Consider the following 27,431-nt stretch of genomic DNA (forward strand, 5'->3'; position numbering starts at 1 on the left):
TCGCCGAAGAGGAAGTTCACTTTTTAGGAGGTCATAGTCAAATCCTTGGTAACACACCAGGCAGCGGCTCCTGTCGAAATCCTCTAACGGGCGTGCTCTCGCCGAAACCACACCGAGCTTCACTGTACTGTTCAAAGGTTACAGAGGTCACACCACCACACTTCATTTGTAAAGCACTTTATGTGCTTTATTTGTGGGAAGTACAAACATTTCCCAGGCTTCATTAGGTCAAATGTTAAGTTTACTGCCATCTAGAGGTTGGAACTGTTTTTACAAGGCTGAATTTTCCACAAAAAAAAAAAAAAAAGCTCTTCATTGGAAAAATCCATTAATCTCACTGTCTGATCTATCCTGTGTCTGGAAAACAAGCACAAAATGTCACAAAAAGGGAAAAAAAAAACCCAACCCACAACCTCACCCCCAAAAATCTACACAAACACATTACAACACTGATCATTCTTAGATGTTCAAATGTTTTTATTGCTTACATATCCATACAACACTCTGTTTCTCTCTTTAATTATCTGTAATATGAAACATTTCATCCTCTGTCCAAAGTAAAAGTAATAGACACTTAAGACACGCCTTGCCAAAGTCATCTCCTGCTCCCTGTTCTTCACAGATAAACCACGACTTCAAACCTTCGCATGAGGCAGCCTTGTCATCTCAGAGTAAATAATATGTATGAAACTACAAAATCATGTATAACTCTACACTTTAAAGCTTTACTTCCTCGATGGCATTCTTCATATATGTAGTGTCTGTTGAGAATGAAGCGTGGCTACTCTAACTATACTGTCGCTTTAATAATATGATTTTATTTCCTAAAATGGCAGCAATATTTAACAACCCTGAATTAAGAAATGTCATTATCAACACTCATCTTAATGGAATAAAAAGACATGTATGTTATTATGCACCTTATATCTTATTGTGAAACCTGTTTAAAAATTCCTATTCAATTTAGTAATTTAACATCCAAACAAACTGAGTTGAATAACGTTAAAAGCTTACTTTTTTTTTTTTAAAACCTTTCTAAAACCTAGATGTATGAAGGCTCCTTTTTAATAAATTTAAAATGTATTTAGATGAAACGCATCCAAAATGGCACACAGACTAATGGATTCCAAGAAGTCTGTTAATAGAAATGACCAAACCGTTTTTACTAAAATAAAACGGACATGAGCTTGCTTACATTAAAAAAAAAAGAAAAGAAAAGAAATTCAGGGCACCAGTATTGATGGGCCTTCTATGAAGTAACAAGTGACATTTATGGCAAACAGAGTGCACACAGATAGATAATTAATTATAGTATATAAAATGAGATTCTATAAAAGAGGCTAAACAGCCCAGTAAAAATGCAGGAAAACGCAGAAAAAAGCTGATATGCAGAAAAATACGATGTGCAGCAGACGTGTCACCATTTAAAAAAGCACCAGGACTCTCCATGGAGACGGTCAGACGCACTCAAAAAAATGTCTTATGGTGTGTAAAATCATGATAGAAAACGTTAATGTCACAAAAGGTGATTTTTTTTGTTTTAAAGAGATAACACAAACTGATCATCAAGATCAGACTACACTTGTACACAGACACACATACTCACACAAGCGCGCACACACACACACACAGTTGCTCCCTAAAGCTGCTGGGCTCAATAGGGCTCTTTGCGGTTGAGATAACGAATTCTGCTGGAGGAGATGGTGGCACTTCGAATCACCTCCATCCACCTGCATTCAGCACAAAACAGTGCGATATACATTACTGAACATTATATTACCTAACACACACACACATCAGATTACAGTTTATAAAATATACTGGCTACGATTATATACATTACCTCCATTATTTTGTTAATACCTGAACTTCTAGCTAAAGAGACATGCAAGTGTGATCTCACTCAGTCACTCGGACACACGGCATACCTCTCAAAGGAGTACTCGCTCTCGGATCTGAAATAGTAGATGTGGGATTTGAAGTGCAGTTTGAACACATAGTCCTTATGGATGTTCTCTGACTCGGCTGGAACAGTTACCGAGTAACCCAACAGAGGCAGACTGGCCAATGGATACTCATCCTGAGTGAGTGAGAGAGAGAGAGCCCTTTATGTAGCACACCACTCAGACATTTCATTGGTACACAAGACATTTAGCGTAAACAGTTGAGTGTGTACAACCCCGATTCCAAAAAAGTTGGGACAAAGTACAAATTGTAAATAAAAACAGAATGCAATAATTTACAAATCTCAAAAACTGATACTGTATTCACAATAGAACATAGACAACATATCAAATGTCGAAAGTGAGACGTTTTGAAATTTCATGACAGCAACACATCTCAAAAAAGTTGGGACAGGGGCAATAAGAGGCTGGAAAAGTTAAAAGGTACAAAAAAGGAACAGCTGGAGGACCAAATTGCAACTCATTAGGTCAATTGGCAATAGGTCATTAACATGACTGGGTATAAAAAGAGCATCTTGGAGTGGCAGCGGCTCTCAGAAGTAAAGATGGGAAGAGGATCACCAATCCCCCTAATTCTGCGCCGACAAATAGTGGAGCAATATCAGAAAGGAGTTCGACAGTGTAAAATTGCAAAGAGTTTGAACATATCATCATCTACAGTGCATAATATCATCAAAAGATTCAGAGAATCTGGAAGAATCTCTGTGCGTAAGGGTCAAGGCCGGAAAACCATACTGGGTGCCCGTGATCTTCGGGCCCTTAGACGGCACTGCATCACATACAGGCATGCTTCTGTATTGGAAATCACAAAATGGGCTCAGGAATATTTCCAGAGAACATTATCTGTGAACACAATTCACCGTGCCATCCGCCGTTGCCAGCTAAAACTCTATAGTTCAAAGAAGAAGCCGTATCTAAACATGATCCAGAAGCTCAGACGTCTTCTCTGGGCCAAGGCTCATTTAAAATGGACTGTGGCAAAGTGGAAAACTGTTCTGTGGTCAGACGAATCAAAATTTGAAGTTATTTATGGAAATCAGGGACGCCGTGTCATTCGGACTAAAGAGGAGAAGGACGACCCAGGTTGTTATCAGTGCTCAGTTCAGAAGCCTGCATCTCTGATGGTATGGGGTTGCATTAGTGCGTGTGGCATGGGCAGCTTACACATCTGGAAAGACACCATCAATGCTGAAAGGTATATCCAGGTTCTAGAGCAACATATGCTCCCATCCAGACGACGTCTCTTTCAGGGAAGACCTTGCATTTTCCAACATGACAATGCCAAACCACATACTGCATCAATTACAGCATCATGGCTGCGTAGAAGAAGGGTCCGGGTACTGAACTGGCCAGCCTGCAGTCCAGATCTTTCACCAATAGAAAACATTTGGCGCATCATAAAACGGAAGATACGACAAAAAAAGACCTAAGACAGTTGAGCAACTAGAATCCTACATTAGACAAGAATGGGTTAATGTTCCTATCCCTAAACTTGAGCAACTTGTCTCCTCAGTCTCCAGACGTTTACAGACTGTTGTAAAGAGAAAAGGGGATGTCTCACAGTGGTAAACATGGCCTTGTCCCAACTTTGAGATGTGTTGTCATGAAATTTAAAATCACCTAATTGTTCTCTTTAAATGATACATTTTCTCAGTTTAAACATTTGATATGTCATCTATGTTCTATTCTGAATAAAATATGGAATTTTGAAACTTCCACATCATTGCATTCCGTTTTTATTTACAATTTGTACTTTGTCCCAACTTTTTTGGAATCGGGGTTGTACATGTTTGTGTGGGGTCACCTGGTGTGTTTTGTAGAAGAACAAGCTGAAGTTGGTGAAAACCACCCAGAGCTTCTGCCAGCCGTTACTGTTTTTAAATTTCCTTAGCAGGTTCCCAGACAGCTGGTTCTATAAAACAGAGTAAGAGAGCGAGCTCAGCACGCGTGTGTACTCGTTACAAGTCAATAATAGTGTTTGTTAAAAGATCGCTCTCTCTGCAAAGCATGTAGTGTAATCTTTTTGCATTAGATAATCACTAAGCATCAACATTTAGAATCCGAGTGCGCCCACGAGAAAATCTTAAACCACTACAAAAAAAAAAAATCATGTTTAGAGAAAAATATCTTTAAATATGGGTGAATTTAGCTAATATTTCTTAGATTATTAGAACTCAAATACAAGATTATTTATCTGACTTTTAGACGCTTTTCCTCATTTCAAGCTTGAAAGACAATTTTAAGCATTTCATTCTAGAAAGAAGCAAAATTATCTGCCAAGAGAATGACAATCTCAAGCTTGAAGTGAGGAAACACATCTAAAAGGAAGCTAAAGCTTATATTTGAGTTCTATTAATCTTCTAATAAGAAATATTAGATAAATTCATCCATATTAAAGAGCTTTTCTCTTACCAGGAAATCTTTTTTTGCAGTGAAAGAGAAACCTCTCAGGCGTTTACCACCTGCCTTCAACTTTCATCCTCATTCCGCTACCTTCCTGCCAACAAGCCGTATGGACAGAGTGAACTTTCAGACCAAGTTCAAAGTCAGTGTGGATTAGCTGTGTATTCTAAAGAGTGTACATGCCTTACAGTTACGACATATTTTCCATGTCAGGGAGTTAATGAGTTTTAAAGTGTTTTAATTTGACGAAGTTATGGATACAACGAGATGCTTTCGAATGCCTTTCAAGATCCTTTAGCTGTGCAAGACTACACTTTTATATATTTTAACAAAAAAAAAAAGGGTTATTTCGCTGTTCATTCTGGGGAACCCTTAAAGTGCATATCCTGGACCAATTTCGTTTTTTTTTTTATATGAAAGTATGTCCCTTTACACACTCATCCAGAAGGGTAATTTTGCACAAGGCCATCTGTCTACAGCAGAAAAAAATAAAATAACAAAACGCGTCTGGAAAAACCCCAAGGGAGTCTAGAGCCAGATTCGTGACGTCACCTGCGGAAGCGCCAGCAGGCTGCGTGAGCTTTGCACGGTTTCAGTGCACAGCCTGTGTACACCAAGCGCTCCGATTTCTCCCTCATTGTCCGGTCTTTTGGGAAACGATGAGTACTAATCCCATCAAGATTGGTGTTGCTACACCCTCCTACGATACATCTATTAACCATTTTAATAATTACGCGATAACGTTGAAGAAATTTGCAGAAAACCACCAGGTCGTTTTCTCAAACAAACCAGCGCTGACGTAGGATTCAGAGGGAAGCGTCCTGCACGCGACGTCACGAAAATCAATGTTTGCCGGGAAATCCAAATGCCAAGTTTTTTCAGAGGCGGACCAATTCGCCTCAAATGCCTCGATTTCAACTGAATTTTTCTGGTATTGCGCAAGGTAAAAAAATGGCACAAAATGTGACAGATATTTGACCAAAGTTTAATATAAAATAGGAGAATTACATTGAGCTTGCTCCTGAATTTACCCGTGATATGCACTTTAATATTTTTACGTTTCTACATCACATAAGAGAGGATCTTTTTTGTAAACTAATAAATATATATAAACGAGAGTGCTCTGAGAGCACAAGATCCTCCGCTGGCAACTATATCTACGCTAGTGCTTAATACACCCTCATGAAATTGTCAAAGCGCAAGTTTGACTGAACGAAATTGGAATATGCGTATTACTGACGTATAGCAAAGAATCCTGTCATGTTTCGTGAAATTCCTCCAAAAATTGTGAGACGAGTTGATTTCAGAAGAGGACGGACGGATGGACAGTACCACGACATGATCCCCCTTTGGGTCTTTTGGCCAGCGTCGGACAAAAACACGACAGCTCCAGGATATATAATTAAAGTGGCGCATAAAGGCATGCAACACCACACAGAAGACCCTCAGGCACCGTGATTAGTGCATTATTAAATCGCTTAAACATCACGGCGTACATGCTGTTGCATTATATGGCTCCATTCTGCACATTTGCTGACCACTTTATTAGGAAGACCTGCTCAGCAATGTATTTTTTCAATTAGCCAATCATGTGGCAGCAGTTTAAAGCATAAAATCATGCTGTTACAGGTCAAGCGCTACATTTCATGTTCGCGTCATACATCTGCTCCTGTAGCCCATCTGCCGCAAGGTTAGACTGCATTCTGAAAAGCTGTTCTGCTCACCACGGTTGGACAGAGTGCTTGTTTGAGTTACCGTAGCCTTCCTGTCAGCTCGAACCAGTCTGGCTATTCTCCTCCAACCTCTCTCATCAACAGGGTGTTTCTGCCTGCAGAAGTGTTGCTCACTGAATCTTTCTTTTGTTTGGTTTGTTGCACCGTTCTGTATAAACCCTAGAGACTGGTGTGAAGTGAAATCCCATGGAATCAGGAGTTTCTGAAATACTCATCATGGGGAAGCCATGGCCTAATGGTTAGAAAAGCAGCTTTGGGACCAAAAGGTGGCCGGTTCAATTCCCTGGACCAGCAGGAACGGCTAAAGTGCCCTCGAGCAAGGTGCCTAACCCCCAACTGCTGCTCTGGGTATGTTTTATGTCGCTCTGGATAACAGCGACTGCTAAATGCCATTAATGTAACGTAATGTACAGTAACAGCCATACCATCGTCAGTCAAAATCACCGAGATCACATTTCCCCCCCGTTTTATGTTTGATATGAACACGATCTGAAACTCTTGACCTGCATCTGTGTGATTGTATGCTTTTACACTGCTGCCTCAAATGACCAGGGGAACAGATGTTCCTAATCTAGTGCTTGGTGATTAATAATATGTTTATTTAAACCTTTTGCAGTAAAATAACTGAATTACAGGTTTAGGTCAGAAACAATAAAATACCAGACAATACAATATGAATAAAGCATTATATATATACGCAATATATAAAACGTCAAGCAACACAGGATTAATCTTGCGCAAATTTGTGGGTAACAAAGTTCTTAAATCTATTAGTTGCTACAATTCGTACAGAAGCTTTGTTGGCCGATCTTGATGCGTAGCGCGAGCTTGTTACAACCAAGCGACTTGACAAGGCTATATACTGGGTTTTCTGGCTTTAGTTTAGATATAAACTTCTTACATGCTGTAATTCTGCGATCATATAATGTAACTAAATTAGCTTTAGTTAAGGCTTCGCTATAATCAACGCCTGGGAATATGATAGAAAGTGCACGCTTCTGAATCTTCTCTATGGACCCTTCCCACGTGACGTCACGACAAACGCGGCCGCCATTTTGGACATGAACTACCAGTAGTCTACCACAGCCAACAACGAGGAACGACGGCGAAGCATCGAAAGGAATATAGCCATCAAAGAAAGTTTTTACTTTCAGCAAGACTTCCATCATGCCATTATATTGTTGTGCACCTGGATGTAGTAACCATCAACACACAAGGCAAGATTTATCATTTTATCGGATCCCGACAGATGCTGACCGACGGAGAAGATGGATGGTCTCTAAAATATTGGCAAAATGATGTTTATTGACATAGCAATCGTGTGTAACGGGAAGCGTTTGCATATCCAAAGTGTTGTGTTTACATCAAAGATAAAATAAACCGATATGACAACGACTGCTGCTGCCAGGTTGGGGACACAAACTAGTAGAAAGGAAGTGTGCCAACAGACTTCCTTAGTGGTCGATTCTGCTTTAAGGTAAGATGCATTTAATTATTCGTCTGCTGTGGGTTTGGAATCGGTAGCCTGACCGATTCGTTCATGTGTGTGGTGCCATTTGTTTGTTGACGCGTGTTGAAATGGAAGATTGGTTGTTGACATGATTTCCAGTGATGCTTTGGTGCTGCTGTGGATCAGATGTGTTGAGTAGCCTGACTGTTTTTTTTTCTTGCGTGTGGTATCATTGTTGACGCGAGGTTGTTTTTTGAACATGCCAATGCGGACACGATTTCCCCTGATGAGTTATGACTTCAGACGCGATGCGTGTGTGGAGTCTGCGTGATATGTGCGTAAGATAGGCTTCTCATGTGTTTGGAGATCCGCGCTCTGAGACGAGCGCAAGCACCCCCCCCCCCCCGAAAATATCGGCATAGTTCGAACACTGGGTTGGAGAAAGTGATGGCAAATAGTGAGTGCACAAACCATAGAAGGTAAACTGTACACAGCGCCAGGGCAGTGTGATGGTATGTCTACTTTTAGATTGTGTTAGCTTATCAATGAACACACTCGTCACTCGACGAGTTTCACGTCTTTACGACGGATACTTAAATGTGTGTTAGGTATTATTGTTGCAGTCTAAGCAGTCATTGTAGCAGCTAGATGAGCGAGAACCGAAAGGGTCTGTGCCATAAACCGTCATTTCTTCATGTCCAAAATGCGGTCGCGTTTACGAAGGTCACGTGAGTGAAAAGGGCCTATAGCGTCAGAAAGGTACTGTGGAAGGCTGGCAAAAACAACAGAAGCGTATTCTAATGTCGATCTTACGAGTGAGCAGTACACTTTAATAATATCAGAGGGAGGCACTCCGCAGCGCTTAAGCTGTCTAATGGCATAAAGCCTACGATTTGCTTTCCTCACTATATAAATCACAGTGAACCGCCCAAGTCAAGTCATGTGAAATATATACTCCAAGAAATTTAAATGACTCGACTCATTCCAAAAAAGAACCACATATGGCAATAGGCGGGCACTGATAACTATTATAGTGAAGAAAGTCAACCGACATTACCTTGCATTTCGCTGGATTTAGGCACATCATGTTATTAGCTGCGAAAGACTGCACCTCAGAAACTACGTAAGGGTAAGATAGAAGGTGCATTTCTTGGGATTATTTCGAGGACCGTCAGGTCGTCTACAAATTTAGCGCGGGGGAACCAGCTACACAGTAGATCGTTGACCATTACAGAAAAAAGGATTGGGCCTAACTTTGTTCCTTGCGGTATCCCTCCAAATAATTTCATGGGTGGAGAAGATGAAGGGTTTATACTAACAGATTGAATCCTACCCTCTAAAAACGATGCCACCCAGCGTAGCATACAGGGGTGAATATCAAAATTCGAGAGTTTATTCAATAAGACTGAACGTTATTGGACTCTATGCTTCTATAATAAATCCTGCACACACCTATCCATGTTCTCAGTACTGCACATCATGGAACAGTTCTGAGAGTTTTATTTGTACTATATGCAAACAAAAAATAATCCCAGTGCACTCATTGCACACGGCCAATATATATTAACGCTGAATCTTATAACTTTGCTATTGAATATAATATTAAATGAGTGATTCCACGCTTATGGGTACTGAAATGGGGACATGAATTTATTCACCTAAAACCATTTCTTTTTTTACCATCAGGTCACAAAACATGTAATCTTTAATGAATGATATGTTAAAAGATAACTTTAATTTTCTGAGATGTAATAAAAACATATTTATATGCCAAAGTCAAGCCTATGAGTTCCAAAATGATGTCTGTTACATTACTTCTGTTACGATTGTCCATCTCGCGTCTGTTACAAATTAATTACAATCTAGCTATATACCATGTTAATCTTATTGAAAGAATGTGTATGTTTATTCTACTACACATGTTTATTAATTATATTTGCTAAAACATCACCTTCCTATGTTTCAAAAAGTAATTCTACATTGTTAAAATTGAGAATCTATATGTCCACAACACTTCTGTTACGTTCTGACTCTGGCATATAAATATGTTTTTATTACATCTCAGAAAATTAAAGTTATCTTTTAACATATCATTCATTAAAGATTACATGTTTTGTGACCTGATGGTAAAAAAAAGAAATGGTTTTAGGTGAATTTTTAAAAATAAGTTCATGTCCCCATTTCAGTACCCATAAGCGTGGAATCACTCAAATAAAAAATTCATAACATATGCAAAAGGGGACTGTGTGAATAATAATAATAATTTGAATAACTCTACACCCTGTGCAAGGGAAAAATTGGAGTTGGAGTATTTAAAAAAAAAAAGTACGGAAGACTGAGCTGCATTTCAAACGATGGTAAACTGCGTGCCTGTTCAAGCTGAGGAAGAATAAGAAACATTTGAGTGAACAAACAGTGTTTCAGTAATACTTTGTGTAAACTGGCCTAACTACCAAACTATGTTTCAGCACTACTTTAAAATGCTGTCCATTCACCACGTCTCTTATAGAGAAAAGACATGAAGAAAACTAGTCGTCAAAGTAACATACAGCAGAAATGCCATAGTTAGAGGCATGTCTTCATTTTCTTAACTTGAGGTGACTAGCATGCTACTGTTCTTTAAAAACATGCACGTTACAGGTCTACATCATAAAATATTCATTTATATGAAAATATTTAGTTGTAAAGGTGGCTTGGGGTTAGAACAGGGCTTAAAGCATATACGCAGAGCCATGGCCTCACTTTCGTTTATAAATGCCTTGAGACCTCAAGAATGGCACAGGAATAGTTTTAAGCGTTAACAATAAATCAAATATAGTAATTTTTACGATTAAAGTGATTTATATAGGTAGCGGTCTGAGTGAATGACCTTGACGTCCGTAACGTCACAGCAGGAAGTCTATCGGTCTCATCGCCATTTCCGTTATACTAAAACACAGAGCTGACCGCAACTCCGATCCTCCATTTTGAGCTAATTTATCGCCATGCCACATAGATGTGTTGCTGGCCAGTGCAGCAACACGACAGAAAGTGGATTTACATTGTGTTCATGGCCCAAGAATGTTCAAACTGCAAAGATTTGGACGCGTTTTGCGAGAAGTTCACGGGCACATTGGGCGCCTACGAAGTGGTCTCTCCTCTGCTCTGCACATTTTACTGAAGACTCGTACGAGACCTCTGATCTGTTGAGGAGCGTTGGCTATAAGCCCGTATTGAAAGAGGGTGCAGTACCAACAATTAAAGGAAAAAACTGCAAGAAAAGGAAAGTGAGTTCAGTTGCACCAGTTCTCCCAAAGTATGAGCCAAGGGTTGTTGGTAAAAACCTGGGACGGAACGGGATGGGAAATGACACGTCATCGCTCAGGCAGTTACCTCCCTGCGATTGTTGCTAAAATCAGTGATGTCCCGTCCCGGGTTTTAGTAATTGCCTGAGCTGAGCAGTAATGGCGGAGTACTCAGTATGGAGAAAGAGTGGATCAGCCGTCTGATTTCTCCGCTGGATATGCTTACCTCAGCAGCAATATCTCGCCCTTACGTGGAAGAAGTGAATGAACGGAGAACTGAACGAACAACTGAAAATCAGATTGTTTCAAAACAAATCAGCCACAAGGTCGGCCTTCAAGAAGCGAGAACACAGACGGGTAAGCTCAGACTCTCATTTGGCTAAAAAAAACAAAAAACAAAAACAACTTGTTTACCTGCATTTAGATTAATACATGTAACTTGTATTGTGTGTTTAAGTTACCGGTATAAGATTATTTAATTTGCTTCAGAATGTGATTGTCTCAGTTCATCTGATTATTTAATTAGCCTTTTACTTTTTATCAGTGAAAATGCATTCATGTACATGCATGTTGCATAAGTTATAGCACCTATCCTGTTTTAATGAGACTCAACCCACAATCAATGAAGTCAAATCAGTCTTAGTTGAGCAAGTCGGTAACGGGATTTCTTACTTTCACCGTAAATTTTTATTTATATGACTTTGGTTGGCAGCTGTAAAAGGCCTCGGCCTTAAAGTGCATATTCTGGACCAATTTCATTTTTTTTTTTAATATGAAAGTATGTCCCTTTACACACCCATCCAGAAGGGTAATTTTGCACAAGGCCATCTGTCTACAGCAGAAAACAATAAAATAAAACGCATCTGGAAAAATCCCAAGGGAGTCTGGAGCCAGATTCGTGACATTACCTGTGGAAGCGCCAGCAGGCTGCGAGAGCTTTGCACGGTTTCAGTGCACAGCCTGTGTACACCAAGCGCTCCCATTTCTCTCTCATTGTCCGGTCTTTTGGGAAACGAGGAGTACTAATCCCATCAAGATTGGTGTTGCTACACCCTCCTACAATACATCTGTTAACCATTTTAATAATTACGTGATAACGTTGAAGAAATTTGCAGAAAACCACCAGGTCGTTTTCTCAAACGAACCAGCGCTGACGTAGGATTCAGAGGGAGGCGTCCCGCACGCGACACCACGAAAATCAATGTTTGCCGGGAAATCCAAATGCCAAGTTTTTTCAGAGGCGGACCAATTCGCCTCAAATGCCTAGATTTCAACTGAATTTTTCTGGTATTGCGCAAGGTAAAAAAATTGCACAAAATGTGACAGATATTTGACCCAAGTTTAATATAAAATAGCAGAATTACATTGATCTTGCTCCTGAATTTACCCACGATATGCACTTTAAAACCGGTTCCTGCTGTGACGTCACACACTCAGGGCTGGCTGGCTCAGCGGAGCGGCTCGAATGCCAACTTTGCGGTCGATTTTAACTCTCAAAAAAAAAAAAAAATATATATATATATATATATATATATATATATATATATATATATATATATATATATATATTATTCCCATTTATGCAGCATACAAGAGTCAAGGATGGAGATACTATCCACTCAGAAATGTATTTAAAAATAAAGGTTCTGCGTATTTCCTTTAAGGTCTCTTGGTGAAAGAGACAGTCCAAGTCTGGGTGTGTTACCTCCAGACTGATGCAACAGTCAGTAAAGGAGAGACTCTGCATTCTGTACCAGCACACTACAGACACAGGCACTGCTCCCTGGCCCCGTGTGACACACACACTCACTGTAGCACGAGGCTCTACACACACATACAGGGAGGCCAGGGGTAGAGAGACAGAGAGGGATTCGGAGGGAAAGGACAGGGGCCGACACAGCCAACGAGACAGACAGACAGACAGACAGAAAGAGAAAGAAAGTGAGCGTGAGTGAGGCATGCTTTAATCCACACAGACACACAACACACACATACACAGTGTCCGTGTAAGGGTTAAGAGACTGCAGGAGACACTGGAGTGGAAAATAAGCAGAGAAAGGAGACACCACTGCTACCTAGAACAAAAACGTTACACCCATACACATGGCAACAGGAGGGGAAAGAAAGAGAGACAGAAAGGTGGTTAGGCAGTGGAGAGCCTGGTACCTCCGTCGCTATGCTAAAGTCCAGCATAGAAACGCTGGTGTTGCGATGCCAGCAAACATGAACCGTGGTGTTGCCACGGTGATGTGCTGAGCTGTTGCCATGGCGCTCCAATGATGTGCGCGACCCAGCCAGGTCATCCTCTGACTCGACCTCCGAGGCCCACTCCCCTGCAGACTCTGAGAACATTTCAGGATGTTAACGCATCTACCCGCACACAATCACGTACACACTTATACTGCACACACATTCACCAAAACGTAGTACAGAAATCACGCCTATGCAATTAGAGAAGAAAAAAGAAGAAAAACACCCAAAAACTACAATTCATTATACGGATCACTGTGTGAGTGCGCGCGCACACACACACTGACGTTAAAAATTGAATAAAGCCACTTCTTTGTCAAGAACGAACACAATGTACCCCTTACCTCAAAATGTAGTCAATTAGGCAAGATATGATTGGTGCTCAAAAAATAGCACACTGGACCGATGAAGCTAATCTAGCAAACATGAATGGGACGTTTATAACGACCAGTTTTAGCTGTCCAATCTGTACGTCTTAATCATCACACACTTGCCTAAAAACATTGCTTGGCTCAGTGGTACCATTTATACATAAACAGATTCATGAAACAGCAAATCAAATGAAACTGGAACTGTATTAGCATTCAATTTAAAGGAACAGTCCACCGTACTTCCATAATGAAATATGCTCTTATCTGAATTGAGACGAGCTGCTCCGTACCTCTCCGAGCTTTGCGCGACCTCCCAGTCAGTCAGACGCAGTCAGACGTGCTGTCACTCCTGTTAGCAATGTAGCTAGGCTCAGCATGGCCAACGGTATTTTTTGGGGCTGTAGTTAGATGCGACCAAACTCTTCCGCGTTTTTCCTGTTTACATAGGTTTATATGACCAGTGACATGAAACAAGTTCAGTTACACAAATTGAAAGGTAGCGATTTTCTATGCTATGGAAAGTCCGCACTATAATGACAGGCGTACTAACACCTTCTGCGCGCTTCGGCAGCGCATTGATACGGAGCTCAGATATCAATGCGCTGCCGAAGCGCGCAGAAGGTGTTAGTACGCCTGTCATTATAGTGCGGACTTTCCATAGCATAGAAAATCGCTACCTTTCAATTTGTGTAACTGAACTTGTTTCATATCACTGGTCATATAAACCTATGTAAACAGGAAAAACGCGGAAGAGTTTGGTCGCATCTAACTACAGCCCCCCAAAAAAATACCATTGGCCATGCTGAGCCTAGCTACATTGCTAACAGGAGTGACAGCGCGTCTGACTGACTGGGAGGTTGCGCAAAGCTTGGAGAGGTACGGATCAGCTCGTCTCAATTCAGATAAGAGCATATTTCATTATGGAAGTACGGTGGACTGTTCCTTTAAAGGAGAACTAAAGGCAAATTTATCATCATCAAAATTCTGTTTCTCATTTTATTAAATATAGGAATGCATTTTGGGCGGCACGGTGGTGTAGTGGTTAGCGCTGTCGCCTCACAGCAAGAAGGTCCAGGTTCGAGCCCTGTGGCCGGCGAGGGCCTTTCTGTGCAGAGTTTGCATGTTCTCCCCGTGTCCGCGTGGGTTTCCTCCGGGTGCTCCGGTTTCCCCCACAGTCCAAAGACATGCAGGTTAGGTTAACTGGTGACTCTAAATTGACCGTAGGTGTGAATGTGAGTGTGAATGGTTGTCTGTGTCTATGTGTCAGCCCTGTGATGACCTGGCAACTTGTCCAGGGTGTACCCCGCCTTTCGCCCGTAGTCAGCTGGGATAGGCTCCAGCTTGCCTGCGACCCTGTAGAACAGGATAAAGCGGCTAGAGATAATGAGATGAGATGAGGAATGCATTTTTGATAGCTATTTTGTCGCTGCTGTAGCAAGTTATGAGTGATCGAAATATGCTATGTAATATATATCAGTCCATATGTCAAAGCAATGGCCATAAACGAGATTCGTTGAGACCTGTGCGAGACATCGTAGGACGGAAGTAAAACGTACAGCGGAAATCAAAGTGACCGACATCTGCCAACGTTGTCAACAGACGCGTGCGCCCCCTTTCGAATGCTGATGTAATCAAGCTGGAAGTTTTGTTTGTTTTGATAGCAATCAGGAAAGCTTGAAGAAAGTAGGCAGTAATCGTCATTTAAACTCATTTTTGTGCAATACTTCGTTTGGAAAACAGTTTTCAAAATGGCGGCACTGACACCTGGCTGACACTTCACGTTTCGAAGTCTCGCACGAGTCTCGTGAAGATTGCGCGGATAAGCGATGCCTGCTGTGGACCGAACGAACCAAATTCAACATGGCTAAAAACCGAATAGGCCGATAAGTATAATATTTAATTGCAATTAGTTGCCGATACGAGTCACGATACAAGGTTACTCAAACCGAAAACGTAATTGAATAACACGTTAATTAAAAAATAAAGCAAGTTTAAAAATGACTTCAGTTCTCCTTTAATATCAATACCAACATCATTTCACACACACAGTTTTGCCATCAGACTTGCACTGAACACATTAAGCATGACAATCCAATACTGCAAACACTACGCCATTCTTCCTGTCTGATAAAACACACGGAATTTGAGAGCAGCTCTTATATGAAATGAAGTCCTGAGTAAATATGAGAATATTATTTTTATTCGGTCATGTAAATGTTGCTCAGTCTGTCTTACACAGTGCTCTGTCTGACTGGCGTAAGAACAACGGGGTGATGGGATCAGTACTTACTGACGTCATTGCTGTTGGTCAGCAGGCTTACTGATGGACCATTAGAGTCTTCAGCGAGATCCACAGCCATCTTTAAATCCTCCATCCATTTCTCCATCTCCGATACAGAACTAGAGAGAGAGAGAGACACACATCAATACAAGGAGCCCTACAAATAGATTTGCTAACTCTTTGCTCTAGTAGAGCAAATACCAAGTGATCAATGATGGTTCTAGTGGAATATGATTTAGGAAGGAACATTATGTTTACATTAGGCCCTGCTCACACTACAGCTCGCGATGGGTTTGTGAATACTTGGCGATGAAAAATTAGTAGCATTGCCACCAATTGTGCAGTACACGGCAATTGTTCTCCAAGCTTCGGGAGTTGGTTTTTTTTGGGTGCATCTCTGCCTCGTGAGTGACCAAAAATGTTGTGAAAAACTTCAATGCATGCATTGAAATTTGGTGGCGATGTTTTCGTCGGCAAACTAAGCGGAGAATACTCGCAGATGGGTTTGGGAATATTTCCTGAAGCTTGGGGAAACCTTCGTCGAGCCTTGTGAGATGCATTTGTCTCAAATTTATGTCCCTGATGCTCACTGGGGTCTCAACAACACAGCGGTTTGGCATAACCTAACCTTCACCGAGACTTAACAAGAGTCATCAGGAGATGATGTATCCCCCCCCCAGTCCCCACATGAAAGCCCACTCCAAATTTTCCAAAGTTGAATTGGTTGCCATGGAAATACGGGGGGGGGGGGGGGGGGGGGGGATCACAGAAATCCCAAAATGTCAAAAAGCACAACTCCTCTGGTCACTTCGCATAACTGTGAGGTTTCGTGAAAAATTCCTAATAGTTTTTGAGTTACGCTCCAGAAACTAAAATGTTTACAGACAGACAGAGCGATGGCTATATCTCCCCACATTATGTGTTTTTTTTTGGGGGGGGGGGGGGGGGGGGTATTTGTGCACAATCAGCACGCACATACAAGGACGCTGTTTTCGCAGAGACTTTGCAAGTATTCTGTCAGGTATGCGGCGGTAGACGGATCTAAGTGCAGGAAGAGTGTGTTTATTAGCAGGCGTGATATTTACAAAAACAAGACAAATGAAACCGAAAGCAGAGTCACAAACACGGCTAGAAACAAACATGACCGTGATCATAATAATACTTCCCAAAGCCTCTCTGTGTCCTCATATGCGCGTGCTGATTGTGCTCAAATCAGCATCAGGTGTTTCCCATAACGACCGGATCCTGTGGGCGAGCGTGGCTGCTCGAGCGCGCAAAGGCGTAAGACGGTCAAGTGTTCACCTGTTGTGTGACCACAACTTTTAGCTTGCCTGTATGTCACCATGCATTGTCACCAAAACGCCTCATTTTCATTGATAACCCATCGCAAAGCATCGCAAGCTGTAGTGTGACTGCAGCTTTATGTAACTAATTATATAAGTAACTAACCATAATCAAGATATTTTGGTTATAAACTAACTTCCTGTAACTGTGAACCACAATCAACCTTAGTGAAAGAGTTACATGTAAACTCTACCGTGTTTACAAATGTCTAGGCACATGGGTCTGTTTTTCACAACTGTTTCCCCCTCCATGTGATGCAGAACTCCACTCTTACCCCTTTTCCACCAAATCAGTTCCAGGGCTGGTTCGGGGCTGGTGCTGGTTCACAACTCGTTCAACTTGCGAGCCAGCTGAGAACCAGTTTGCTTTTCCATAGCTCGCAGTGCTAAGGGAAGACACGTCATTACGTCGCTGGATACGTCAGTTACGTCGCTGCGTTTGCATAAACCTTGGAGCGAACATCGAAGCAAAAACAACACTGAAGAAGCAGCAGCAGCAACAACGATAATAATAATGCATGACTTCGCGTTTGTACAGCTGCTGCTTCTCGTCGCTTAAAAATGGCAATCTTTCGCGGTCTTGTTATTGTTGTTGGTCTTAACAACCCCCCCCCCGCTGATGTAAGCGGTTCTTTCCTCTGGCCCAGCAGAGAGTTGGTGCTAGCCTGGAACCAGTTTTTCTGGCCCCAGAGCCAGTTCTTTGTCAGTGGAAACAGAAAACCCGGTTCCAAACTAAGCACTGGCCCCGAACCAGCCCTGGAACTGCTTTGGTGGAAAAGGGGCATCTGTGGTCAACCAAATGACTCTTGGCCAGATTGAACGACAAAAACTAGCAGACCCTCTATGAACAGCTAGATGTTTGACTTGTGAGATGATATGACAGTAGTTTGTGCGTTACCTTGCTGCTACCACCACTGACTGACGCTGTGTGACCAGAGTGAAACAGTGAGGAACACCCCACTCCTCTTCACTCTCCCTGATCTGCGTGCGCGCACACACACACACACACACACACACACACACACACACAATCAGATTACTAAATCGCACAGGTACAGAGCATTATAGCCATTATGAAACTAAAAAGGTGAAATGCAGAGATGCAGCAAACAAAAGAAGGTATGATGTACTCACTGTCATTCCACGAAGAGGGAGTTGGCCGTGCACTTTAAACTGATTGGATGCTGTAATCCCCCGACTCGTGTACAGCAGCACGTCACTGAACTGACACACAGACACAGAGTGATTAGTTGTAACTGGGGTTAAATGCAGGTTTACACAATTACACAATGCATCATTTAGCCATCATGATATACATATTAAGGATAGCACCTCATATTCATATTATTTTATTTATTTATATATATATATGAGTGATTCCACGCTTATGGGTACTGAAATGGGGACATGAACTTATTTTTAAAAACTCACCTAAAACCATTTCTTTTTTTACCATCAGGTCACAAAACATGTAATCTTTAATGAATGATATGTTAAAAGATAACTTTAATTTTCTGAGATATAATAAAAACATATTTATATGCCAAAGTCAAGCCTATGAGTTCCAAAATGATGTCTGTTACATTACTTCTGTTACGATTGTCCATCTCGCGTCTGTTACAAATTAATTACAATCTAGCTATATACCATGTTAATCTTATTGAAAGAATGTGTATGTTTATTCTACTACACATGTTTATTAATTATATTTGCTAAAACATCACCGTCCTATGTTTCAAAAAGTAATTCTACATTGTTAAAATTGAGAATATGCAGTTAGGTCCATATATATTTGGATACTGACACAAATTTTGTTTTTTTACCTGTTTACTGAAACATATTCAAGTTATAGTTATATAATGGACATGGACATAAAGTCCAGACTTTCAGCTTTTATTTGAGGGTATCCACATTAAAATTGGATGAAGGGTTTAGGAGTTTCAGCTCCTTAACATGTGCCACCCTGTTTTTAAAGGGACCAAAAGTAATTGGACAATTGACTCAAAGGCTATTTCATGGGCAGGTGTGGGCAATTCCTTCGTTATGTCATTCTCAATTAAGCAGATAAAAGGCCTGGAGTTGATTTGAGGTGTGGTGCTTGCATTTGGAAGATTTTGCTGTGAAGAAAACATGCAGTTAAAGGAGCTCTCCATACAGGTGAAACAAGCCATCCTTAAGCTGCGAAAACAGAAAAAAAACCCATCCAAGAAATTGCTACAATATTAGGAGTGGCAAAATCTACAGTTTGGTACATCCTGAGAAAGAAAGAAAGCACTGGTAAACTCATCAATGCAAAAAGACCTGGATGCCCACAGAAGACAAAAGTGGTGGATGATTGCAGAATAATTTCCATGGTGAAGAGAAACCCCTTTGCAACAGCCAACCAAGTGAACAACACTCTCCAGGAGGTAGGCGTATCAATATCCAAATCTACCATAAAGAGAAGACTGCATGAAAGTAAATACAGAGGGTTCACTGCATGGTGCAAGACACTCATAAGCCTCAAGAATAAAAAGGCTAGATTGGACTTTGCTAAAAAACATCTAAAAAAGCCAGCACAGTTCTGCAAGAACATTCTTTGGACAGATGAAACCAAGATCAACCTCTACTAGAATGATGGCAAGAAAAATGTATGGTGAAGGCGTGGTACAGCTCATGATCCAAAGCATACCACATCATCTGTAAAACACGGCGGAGGCAGTGTGATGGCTTGGGCATGCATGGCTGCAAGTGGCACTGGGTCACTATTGTTTATTGATGTGACACAGGACAGAAGCAGCCGGATGAATTCTGAGGTATTCAGAGACATACTGTGTGCTCAAATCCAGCCAAATGCAGCCAAACTGATTGGTCGGCGTTTCATAACACAGATGGACAATGACCCAAAACATAAAGCCAAAGCAACCCAGGAGTTTATTAAAGCAAAGAAGTGGAATATTCTTGAATTGCCAAGTCAGTCACCTGATCTCAACCCAATTGAGCATGCATTTCACTTGTTAAAGACTAAACTTCAGACAGAAAGGCCCACAAACAGACAGCAACTGAAAACCGCTGCAGTGCAGGCCTGGCAGAGCATTAAAAAGGAGGAACCACAGCGTCTGGTGATGTCCATGAGTTCAAGACTTCAGGCAGTCATTGCCAACAAAGGGTTTTCAACCAACTATTAGAAATGAACATTTTATTTACAATTATTTAATTTGTCCAATTACTTTTGAGCCCCTGAAATGAAGGGATTGTGTTTAAAAAATGCTTTAGTTCCTCACATTTGTATGCAATCATTTTGTTCAACCCACTGAATTAAAGCTGAAAGTCTGAACTTCAACTGCATCTGAATTGTTTTGTTCACAATTCATTGTGGTAATGTACAGAACCAAAATTAGAAAAATGTTGCCTCTGTCCAAATATTTATGGACCTAACTGTATATGTCCACAACACTTCTGTTACATTCTGACTTTGGCATATAAATATGTTTTTATTACATCTCAGAAAATTAAAGTTATCTTTTAACATATCATTCATTAAAGATTACATGTTTTGTGACCTGATGGTAAAAAAAAGAAATGGTTTTAGGTGAATTTTTAAAAATAAGTTCATGTCCCCATTTCAGTACCCATAAGCGTGGAATCACTCATATTCATATATATATATATATATATATATATATATATATATATATATATATATATATATATATATATATAAAAATTTATTTATCCCTACCAAAAAGAACATGCGCTGTTGCAGGCCTTTCCCAGAAAGTTTGCTTAAACATCCCAATCTGATAAACTCGCGCGTTGGGGTTGCCAGATTGTCCACCCCTATCAAGTCCTTCTGCAGCTCCAGCAGTCTCTGGTAGTTGTCAGTCTTCAGCATGCTGGAGTGGAGCACAGACTCCAGTTCAGACACATCAGCCAGTGCAGCTGGAGATAAAGAGAAAAGGGGAGAAAAGAAAAGAAAAGGAAAAAAAAGGGAAGGGGAAAAAAACAAAACCTCATCACAACAAGAGCAGAGACTCTACAAACATCATAATAATATAATCTGATCTAACAATTTAAAAAAACAAATTCTAATCCAACAATTGTATTTGGCAGAGTCGAGGGAAATAATTATGATTTCTCCAGGACGCATTCCATTACTTTTATAGAGAAAAGCTGTTGCTCAAGGAAAGCCATCTTCGAGTGACTCATATCTGCTGACATTCTTAAAACAAAACTCCTAACAATCTCTTAGTGACGCACGCAAATACTCCCACACGCCTTTCTCAAGCAATCACAGAAATACACAAGCTTACCCACCATTATAAAATCAGTGAGCGGGTCTTTCTTAAATAGTTGATGAAAGAAGACAAAGAATTAAAAAAAAAATCAAATCATACAAAAGAAATCATATAAGAATAAGCTCACACCTAACACACATACACACACACAAAAATCCAGCTGTGCTAGCCTCTCAAAACCATCCATCATCTGTAAACGCTTATCCTGTACAGGGTCGCAGGGAAGCTGGAGCCTATCCCAGCTGACTACGGGCGAGAGGCGGGGTACACCCTGGACAAGTCGCCAGGTCATCGCAGGGCCGACGCATAGACACAGACAACCATTCACACTCACATTCACACCTACGGTCAATTTAGAGTCACCAGTTAACCTAACCTGCATGTCTTTGGACTGTGGGGGAAACCGGAGCACCCGGAGGAAACCCACGCAGACACGGGGAGAACATGCAAACTCCACACAGAAAGACTCCCGTCGGCCGCTGGGCTCGAACCCAGAACCTTCTTGCTGTGACGTGACAGCGCTAACCACTACACCACTGTGCCACCCCTTCTCAAAACCAAGTTTCAATCAATTAAATTCAACCTTGAAAATAAATTCATTTAAGTATACTCTAGACCTCAGTCACAAATCAGGGTTGGCTAGAACCTTTCACTTTAATAAAAAATTAAAGTTTAGAACATATGCACAGCAATATTTCATTTTTGTAGACCTATTTGTGTTGAATATTTCCCTAAAATTTTTTTGGGAGTAATCTTTCTTACTTATTCTGTAATGCCTATTTCAATGTGACCCCCCCAATCTTCTGTCACGGACATTACAAGGTAAGCATATTAACGGGAGAAAGAAATGTAAACTTGCAATGAAGTACTTTTTTTTTTAATTCTATGAAAAGTCTTAATTCAATGTTTGTGAACATACAAGCGCATAAAAACTTGTATCTATCATATATCCCTATGGTTTGGCCAATTTCTTTAGTACAGAAGCAAAAGAAAAATGAACAGATTTTACAACCCTGATTCCAAAAAAGTTGGGACAAAGTACAAATTGTAAATAAAAACGGAATGCAATGATGTGGAAGTTTCAAAATTCCATATTTTATTCAGAATAGAACATAGATGACATATCAAATGTTTAAACTGAGAAAATGTATCATTTAAAGAGAAAAATTAGGTGATTTTAAATTTCATGACAACAACACATCTCAAAAAAGTTGGGACAAGGCCATGTTTACCACTGTGAGACATCCCCTTTTCTCTTTACAACAGTCTGTAAACGTCTGGGGACTGAGGAGACAAGTTGCTCAAGTTTAGGGATAGGAATGTTAACCCATTCTTGTCTAATGTAGGATTCTAGTTGCTCAACTGTCTTAGGTCTTTTTTGTCGTATCTTCCGTTTTATGATGCGCTAAATGTTTTCTATGGGTGAAAGATCTGGACTGCAGGCTGGCCAGTTCAGTACCCGGACCCTTCTTCTACACAGCCATGATGCTGTAATTGATGCAGTATGTGGTTTGGCATCGTGATGTTGGAAAATGCAAGGTCTTCCCTGAAAGAGACGTCGTCTGGATGGGAGCATATGTTGCTCTAGAACCTGGATATACCTTTCAGCATTGATGGTGTCTTTCCAGATGTGTAAGCTGCCCATGCCACACGCACTAATGCAACCCCATACCATCAGAGATGCAGGCTTCTGAACTGAGCGCTGATAACGTGGATCGTCCTTCTCCTCTTTAGTCCGAATGACACGGCGTCCCTGATTTCCATAAAGAACTTCAGATTTTGATTCGTCTGACCACAGAACAGTTTTCCACTTTGCCACAGTCCATTTTAAATGAGCCTTGGCCCAGAGAAGACGTCTGCGCTTCTGGATCATGTTTAGATACGGCTTCTTCTTTGAACTATAGAGTTTTAGCTGGCAATGGCGGATGGCACGGTGAATTGTGTTCACAGATAATGTTCTCTGGAAATATTCCTGAGCCCATTTTGTGATTTCCAATACAGAAGCATGCCTGTATGTGATGCAGTGCCGTCTAAGGGCCCGAAGATCACGGGCACCCAGTATGGTTTTCCGGCCTTGACCCTTACGCACAGAGATTCTTCCAGATTCTCTGAATCTTTTGATGATATTATGCACTGTAGATGATGATATGTTCAAACTCTTTGCAATTTTACACTGTCGAACTCCTTTCTGATATTGCTCCACTATTTGTGGGCGCAGAATTAGGGGGACTGGTGATCCTCTTCCCATCTTTACTTCTGAGAGCCGCTGCCACTCCAAAATGCTCTTTTTATACCCAGTCATGTTAATGACCTATTGCCAATTGACCTAATGAGTTGCAATTTGGTCCTCCAGCTGTTCCTTTTTTGTACCTTTAACTTTTCCAGCCTCTTATTGCCCCTGTCCCAACTTTTTTGAGATGTGTTGCTGTCATGAAATTTCAAATGAGCTAATATTTGGCATGAAATTTCAAAATGTCTCACTTTCGACATCTGATATGTTGTCTATGTTCTATTGTGAATACAATATCAGTTTTTGAGATTTGTAAAATTATTGCATTCCGTTTTTATTTACAATTTGTACTTTGTCCCAACTTTTTTGGAATCGGGGTTGTAAGTACGTAGCTTTGTAACTAATGGCTATCGTTTCACACAGAACTAAGAAATAATGCTAATTACCACTGTATTTTATGTAAAAATCCTTTAGTAAAAGACACATCACAGTAAACAAAATTAAAACTGAAATTGTGAAACGCTTTGAGTTTATCATGGGTTATTATGTCACGGACATTACAGCATAAGATCACAAAACTGACACCTGCAATGTGATTTACAAATAATTATTTTAATTAAAAGAGATTAATGGATTTCGAAATATCTTCTTCAGTCATATTTGTGTTTGTCTATCTTAACAAAAGGATACCAACGTTGCTATCCTACATTTTTGCAGCTACTTGTTTCGGAGAACAGAGTGTCCAAGGATACACCCACTCTGAATTTTCACGTCTGCTCTTTTCCATTCTTACACGGATCACAGTAACAAGAAAGATCTCATTCTGAGTATGTAAGGGGTGTCTGTATTCATGACACTGTGTAGCTGTCTGGTGCCTGCAAGGGTAGCTACACTAACTTCTTCTCTTGTATGGGGAACATCACCTGCAAAAGATGAAATCCCATTTAGACAACTCGTTCTCCTGCTTTTTCCTTGACTTGGGGACCATGGGCCAACTTTCCCCTCACAGTATTTGTACACAGCTTGTGCATTGGCTAAGATGGCTTTACCAGTGACACCAGCTTGGTAACATTTGTTTTTAACAACAGACCCAAGGTGCGAGATTTCAAAGAAGTTTCTAATAATTTGCGGGGTACCAGAAAGGGAGATGTAAGCAAATGCAGTCTTCCCTTTGTACTGGGTGGCACACCCGTCTGTCCATTCATATATGGTGGAGATGGTACTCAGGCTTGGCTGCTGTGATGGAAGATTCACGGCCTTCTCTTGAAACACTTTCACTAAGTGTGCATCATGTTGGGTATCTGTAGAAATTCCAATGATGGCATGTTTGACAAGTGCCCCGTTCTCCAGATATGCCACTGAGGGGTGCAGTGTTACTTTGGCTTGATCAGAATAACCTGATCGGACCTCATCTTTGAATTTACCCTGGGAGTTTTCGCTAAAATCCACAGTAAGGATGACTTCCTCTTCTTTAAGCTTTTGCTGGCATTGGGCCAATTGATGGTGTTGCCAGTTGGCCCTGAAGATGTGAGATGGATAAAATTCCATGTCATCTCTCAGGGCATCCAAGAAATCTGCCAGTTTTGTCTCTCTCTCTCTCTCTCTCTCTCTCTCAACACAGGAAATACACCGTTGATATTTTTCTTCCTTCTTGACCTTCCTTCCTTCTACTGTATATTCCCAGTGACACCAGTTAATGGTGCTGTCCTTGAATGGCTGAAGGGGGGCTAGGACTTCATCCAGCTTGTTCTTACATTCTTCACGTGTATTATCTAGGCACTTTTTGTGAGGGAAGGTCATGTAAGGACACAGTGGAGCATCAGAAAATTGAGTTTTCCTGAGGATGGTGAGTGGCTGCAGTTCATCCTTTTTGCTTGGATCATTAGCAGATATGGCTGTGGCAAAACTTCTTGACAGCCTCCATCTTCAGTGCCAGATTTGAACATGTTGTACAGAAACATGTTCTCCGATTAGTTTCAGAAACCTTCTTTACGTCGAAGGGCTTCAGCTTTTTGAAAGACGTCAGGCCAAATGCTTTTTCTGGATATCTGGGTTCAGTTGCATTTGGAATAATTTGCAACATTTCCGTTTTGTAATTTTACATTCGAAAAAAAAAAGAAAATTTATTGCGTCACACAATCGGTCTTGGAATTTATCGTTAAAAGGGTTTAATTACTAGATATCATGACAGCTGCTAAATTTGTTATAGCGCTCATATTAAATTTACCATGTTGAAGATCTGAAGTATGCGGTCCATTTCTAATCTTACCAATATTCTGACCAATATTTTTCAGAAAACCAGACTAAAGATGGTATGAAAATTGTAAAATAATCATCAATAAATGCATTAATGATGTGTCACGGACATTACGGGTGTCACGGACATTACATTTTGGGATTATTTATCAATTTTATTCATGCAAGAAAGACTTCCAAGACAGATTTTTACACTATTGGAGTGGGCAACAAGTCGATGTAAAATCGGTCACAACAATTTACAAATATCACATTTCGATTAAGGGTGTCACGGACATTACAAAAAAATTGTAAAATTTAGCTTGACCATTTTTATAATAATACGACTCTTCAATATATAGGGGAATGAGTATATTAGTTGATCGTTTTATCACACTTTTGATCCTTCAGTGGTATGGAAAGAGGCTTTTTGGCATGTTTACACACGTCAGGCAGCATATTTTTTATTGTCTAACGATGTGCTGTCTGTGGTAACACAAAAAGTATAACGAATGGGTAATTAGAATAAATTAATTTTATTTTCACTTTTACTGCACCGATTTTGTTGAAATAACCTGCAAAAGAAAGAAGACATATTACAGAAGACCAAAGGGGTGTTCACACGGCAACTTTTACTCCGGTGTAGCACCGGGGCTGCCCCGGTAGAGCGTTCACACGGTACAAAGTTATACCGGTGTAGCCCCTGAAAGCTGCTTAAACCGGTGCAAATCTAACCCTGCTCGGGAGGTGGTTTAAGAAATTTACTCCGGAGTAAATGCTAGTTTGCAGGGCAGTACCGATATAAAATGGGCCGTCTGAACGCTACAGGGGTAGACTCGCTACGCGTGAGGAGAGTTGATTACATACGGGCATTGCATAATTTGCATCCTGGTATTTTGCGCTTCCAAAATGGCGAATATCAACAACAACAACAGAACTGCGTGTCTTCCAGTGTTGCCAGATTGGGTGGTTTTAAGTGCACTTTGGCGGATTTGAACATATTTTGGGCTGGAAAACGTCAGCAGTATCTGGCAACACTGGTGTCTTCATCCACGTTGTTTTCCCGGCACTTGGTGATGCCATGACAACCGTGAAAAGGAAGTACATTTTCACGCATGTGCATATTTCATTTCCGCATTATTACTATCGTATAGCACGGTCGCAAAAACTGCCGTGTGAACGCAAGTGGGGCTGCACCGGTGCTAACACGCTTCTCTCCAGTAAGCAGGTTTGTGACATGTGAACGCTGCACAAAATTTACACCGGTGTAAGATATATCGCAACAAAATACATCGGTGCAGCATCGATGCAAATATGTGCCGTGTGAACACCCCTCAAGAGATAAAAGAGAACACACAGTTATAACACTTTTGTAATGAGAAATCCACGTAAAGTTAACCCATTTTGCAAGTGAAAGGTCATAACATGAAAATTGCACATGAATATGACCATTACAACTGTTCTGTGAGAAAGCATTGGAGTAAAGGGTGTTAAATTTACAGTACATGTGCACAGGTGGACGCAATACTTTCCGACATTTGAAACAAAACTCACTAAGTAACTTTAAAAACGCACATTGATAAAACTTGCTGAATTCGTGCCGAGTTTAT

The 27,431-nt window shown here is 40.7% G+C and overlaps 1 protein-coding gene across 4 annotated transcripts in view; it reads right to left on the reverse strand.

Annotated features, from left to right (window-relative positions):
• Window positions 1–456: 456 nt before the first annotated feature.
• Window positions 457–27,431, reverse strand: part of LOC132891931 (FERM, ARHGEF and pleckstrin domain-containing protein 1-like) — a 135,504-nt gene continuing 108,529 nt past the window's right edge. For all 4 annotated transcript variants that reach the window (XM_060930070.1, XM_060930071.1, XM_060930069.1 and 1 more), the window contains 8 exons: window positions 20,801–21,000; window positions 18,214–18,303; window positions 17,978–18,060; window positions 15,746–15,855; window positions 13,001–13,176; window positions 3,769–3,876; window positions 1,929–2,080; window positions 457–1,730 (listed from right to left, as the gene is read on the reverse strand). In XM_060930070.1, the coding sequence (XP_060786053.1) occupies window positions 1,655–1,730; window positions 1,929–2,080; window positions 3,769–3,876; window positions 13,001–13,176; window positions 15,746–15,855; window positions 17,978–18,060; window positions 18,214–18,303; window positions 20,801–21,000 (995 nt within the window). In that variant the 3' untranslated portion in view covers window positions 457–1,654. The remainder of the gene's footprint in view (window positions 1,731–1,928; window positions 2,081–3,768; window positions 3,877–13,000; window positions 13,177–15,745; window positions 15,856–17,977; window positions 18,061–18,213; window positions 18,304–20,800; window positions 21,001–27,431) is intronic.

This window comes from Neoarius graeffei, chromosome 9, assembly GCF_027579695.1.
Source record: "Neoarius graeffei isolate fNeoGra1 chromosome 9, fNeoGra1.pri, whole genome shotgun sequence".
NCBI classification, from domain to species: Eukaryota; Metazoa; Chordata; class Actinopteri; order Siluriformes; family Ariidae; genus Neoarius; species Neoarius graeffei.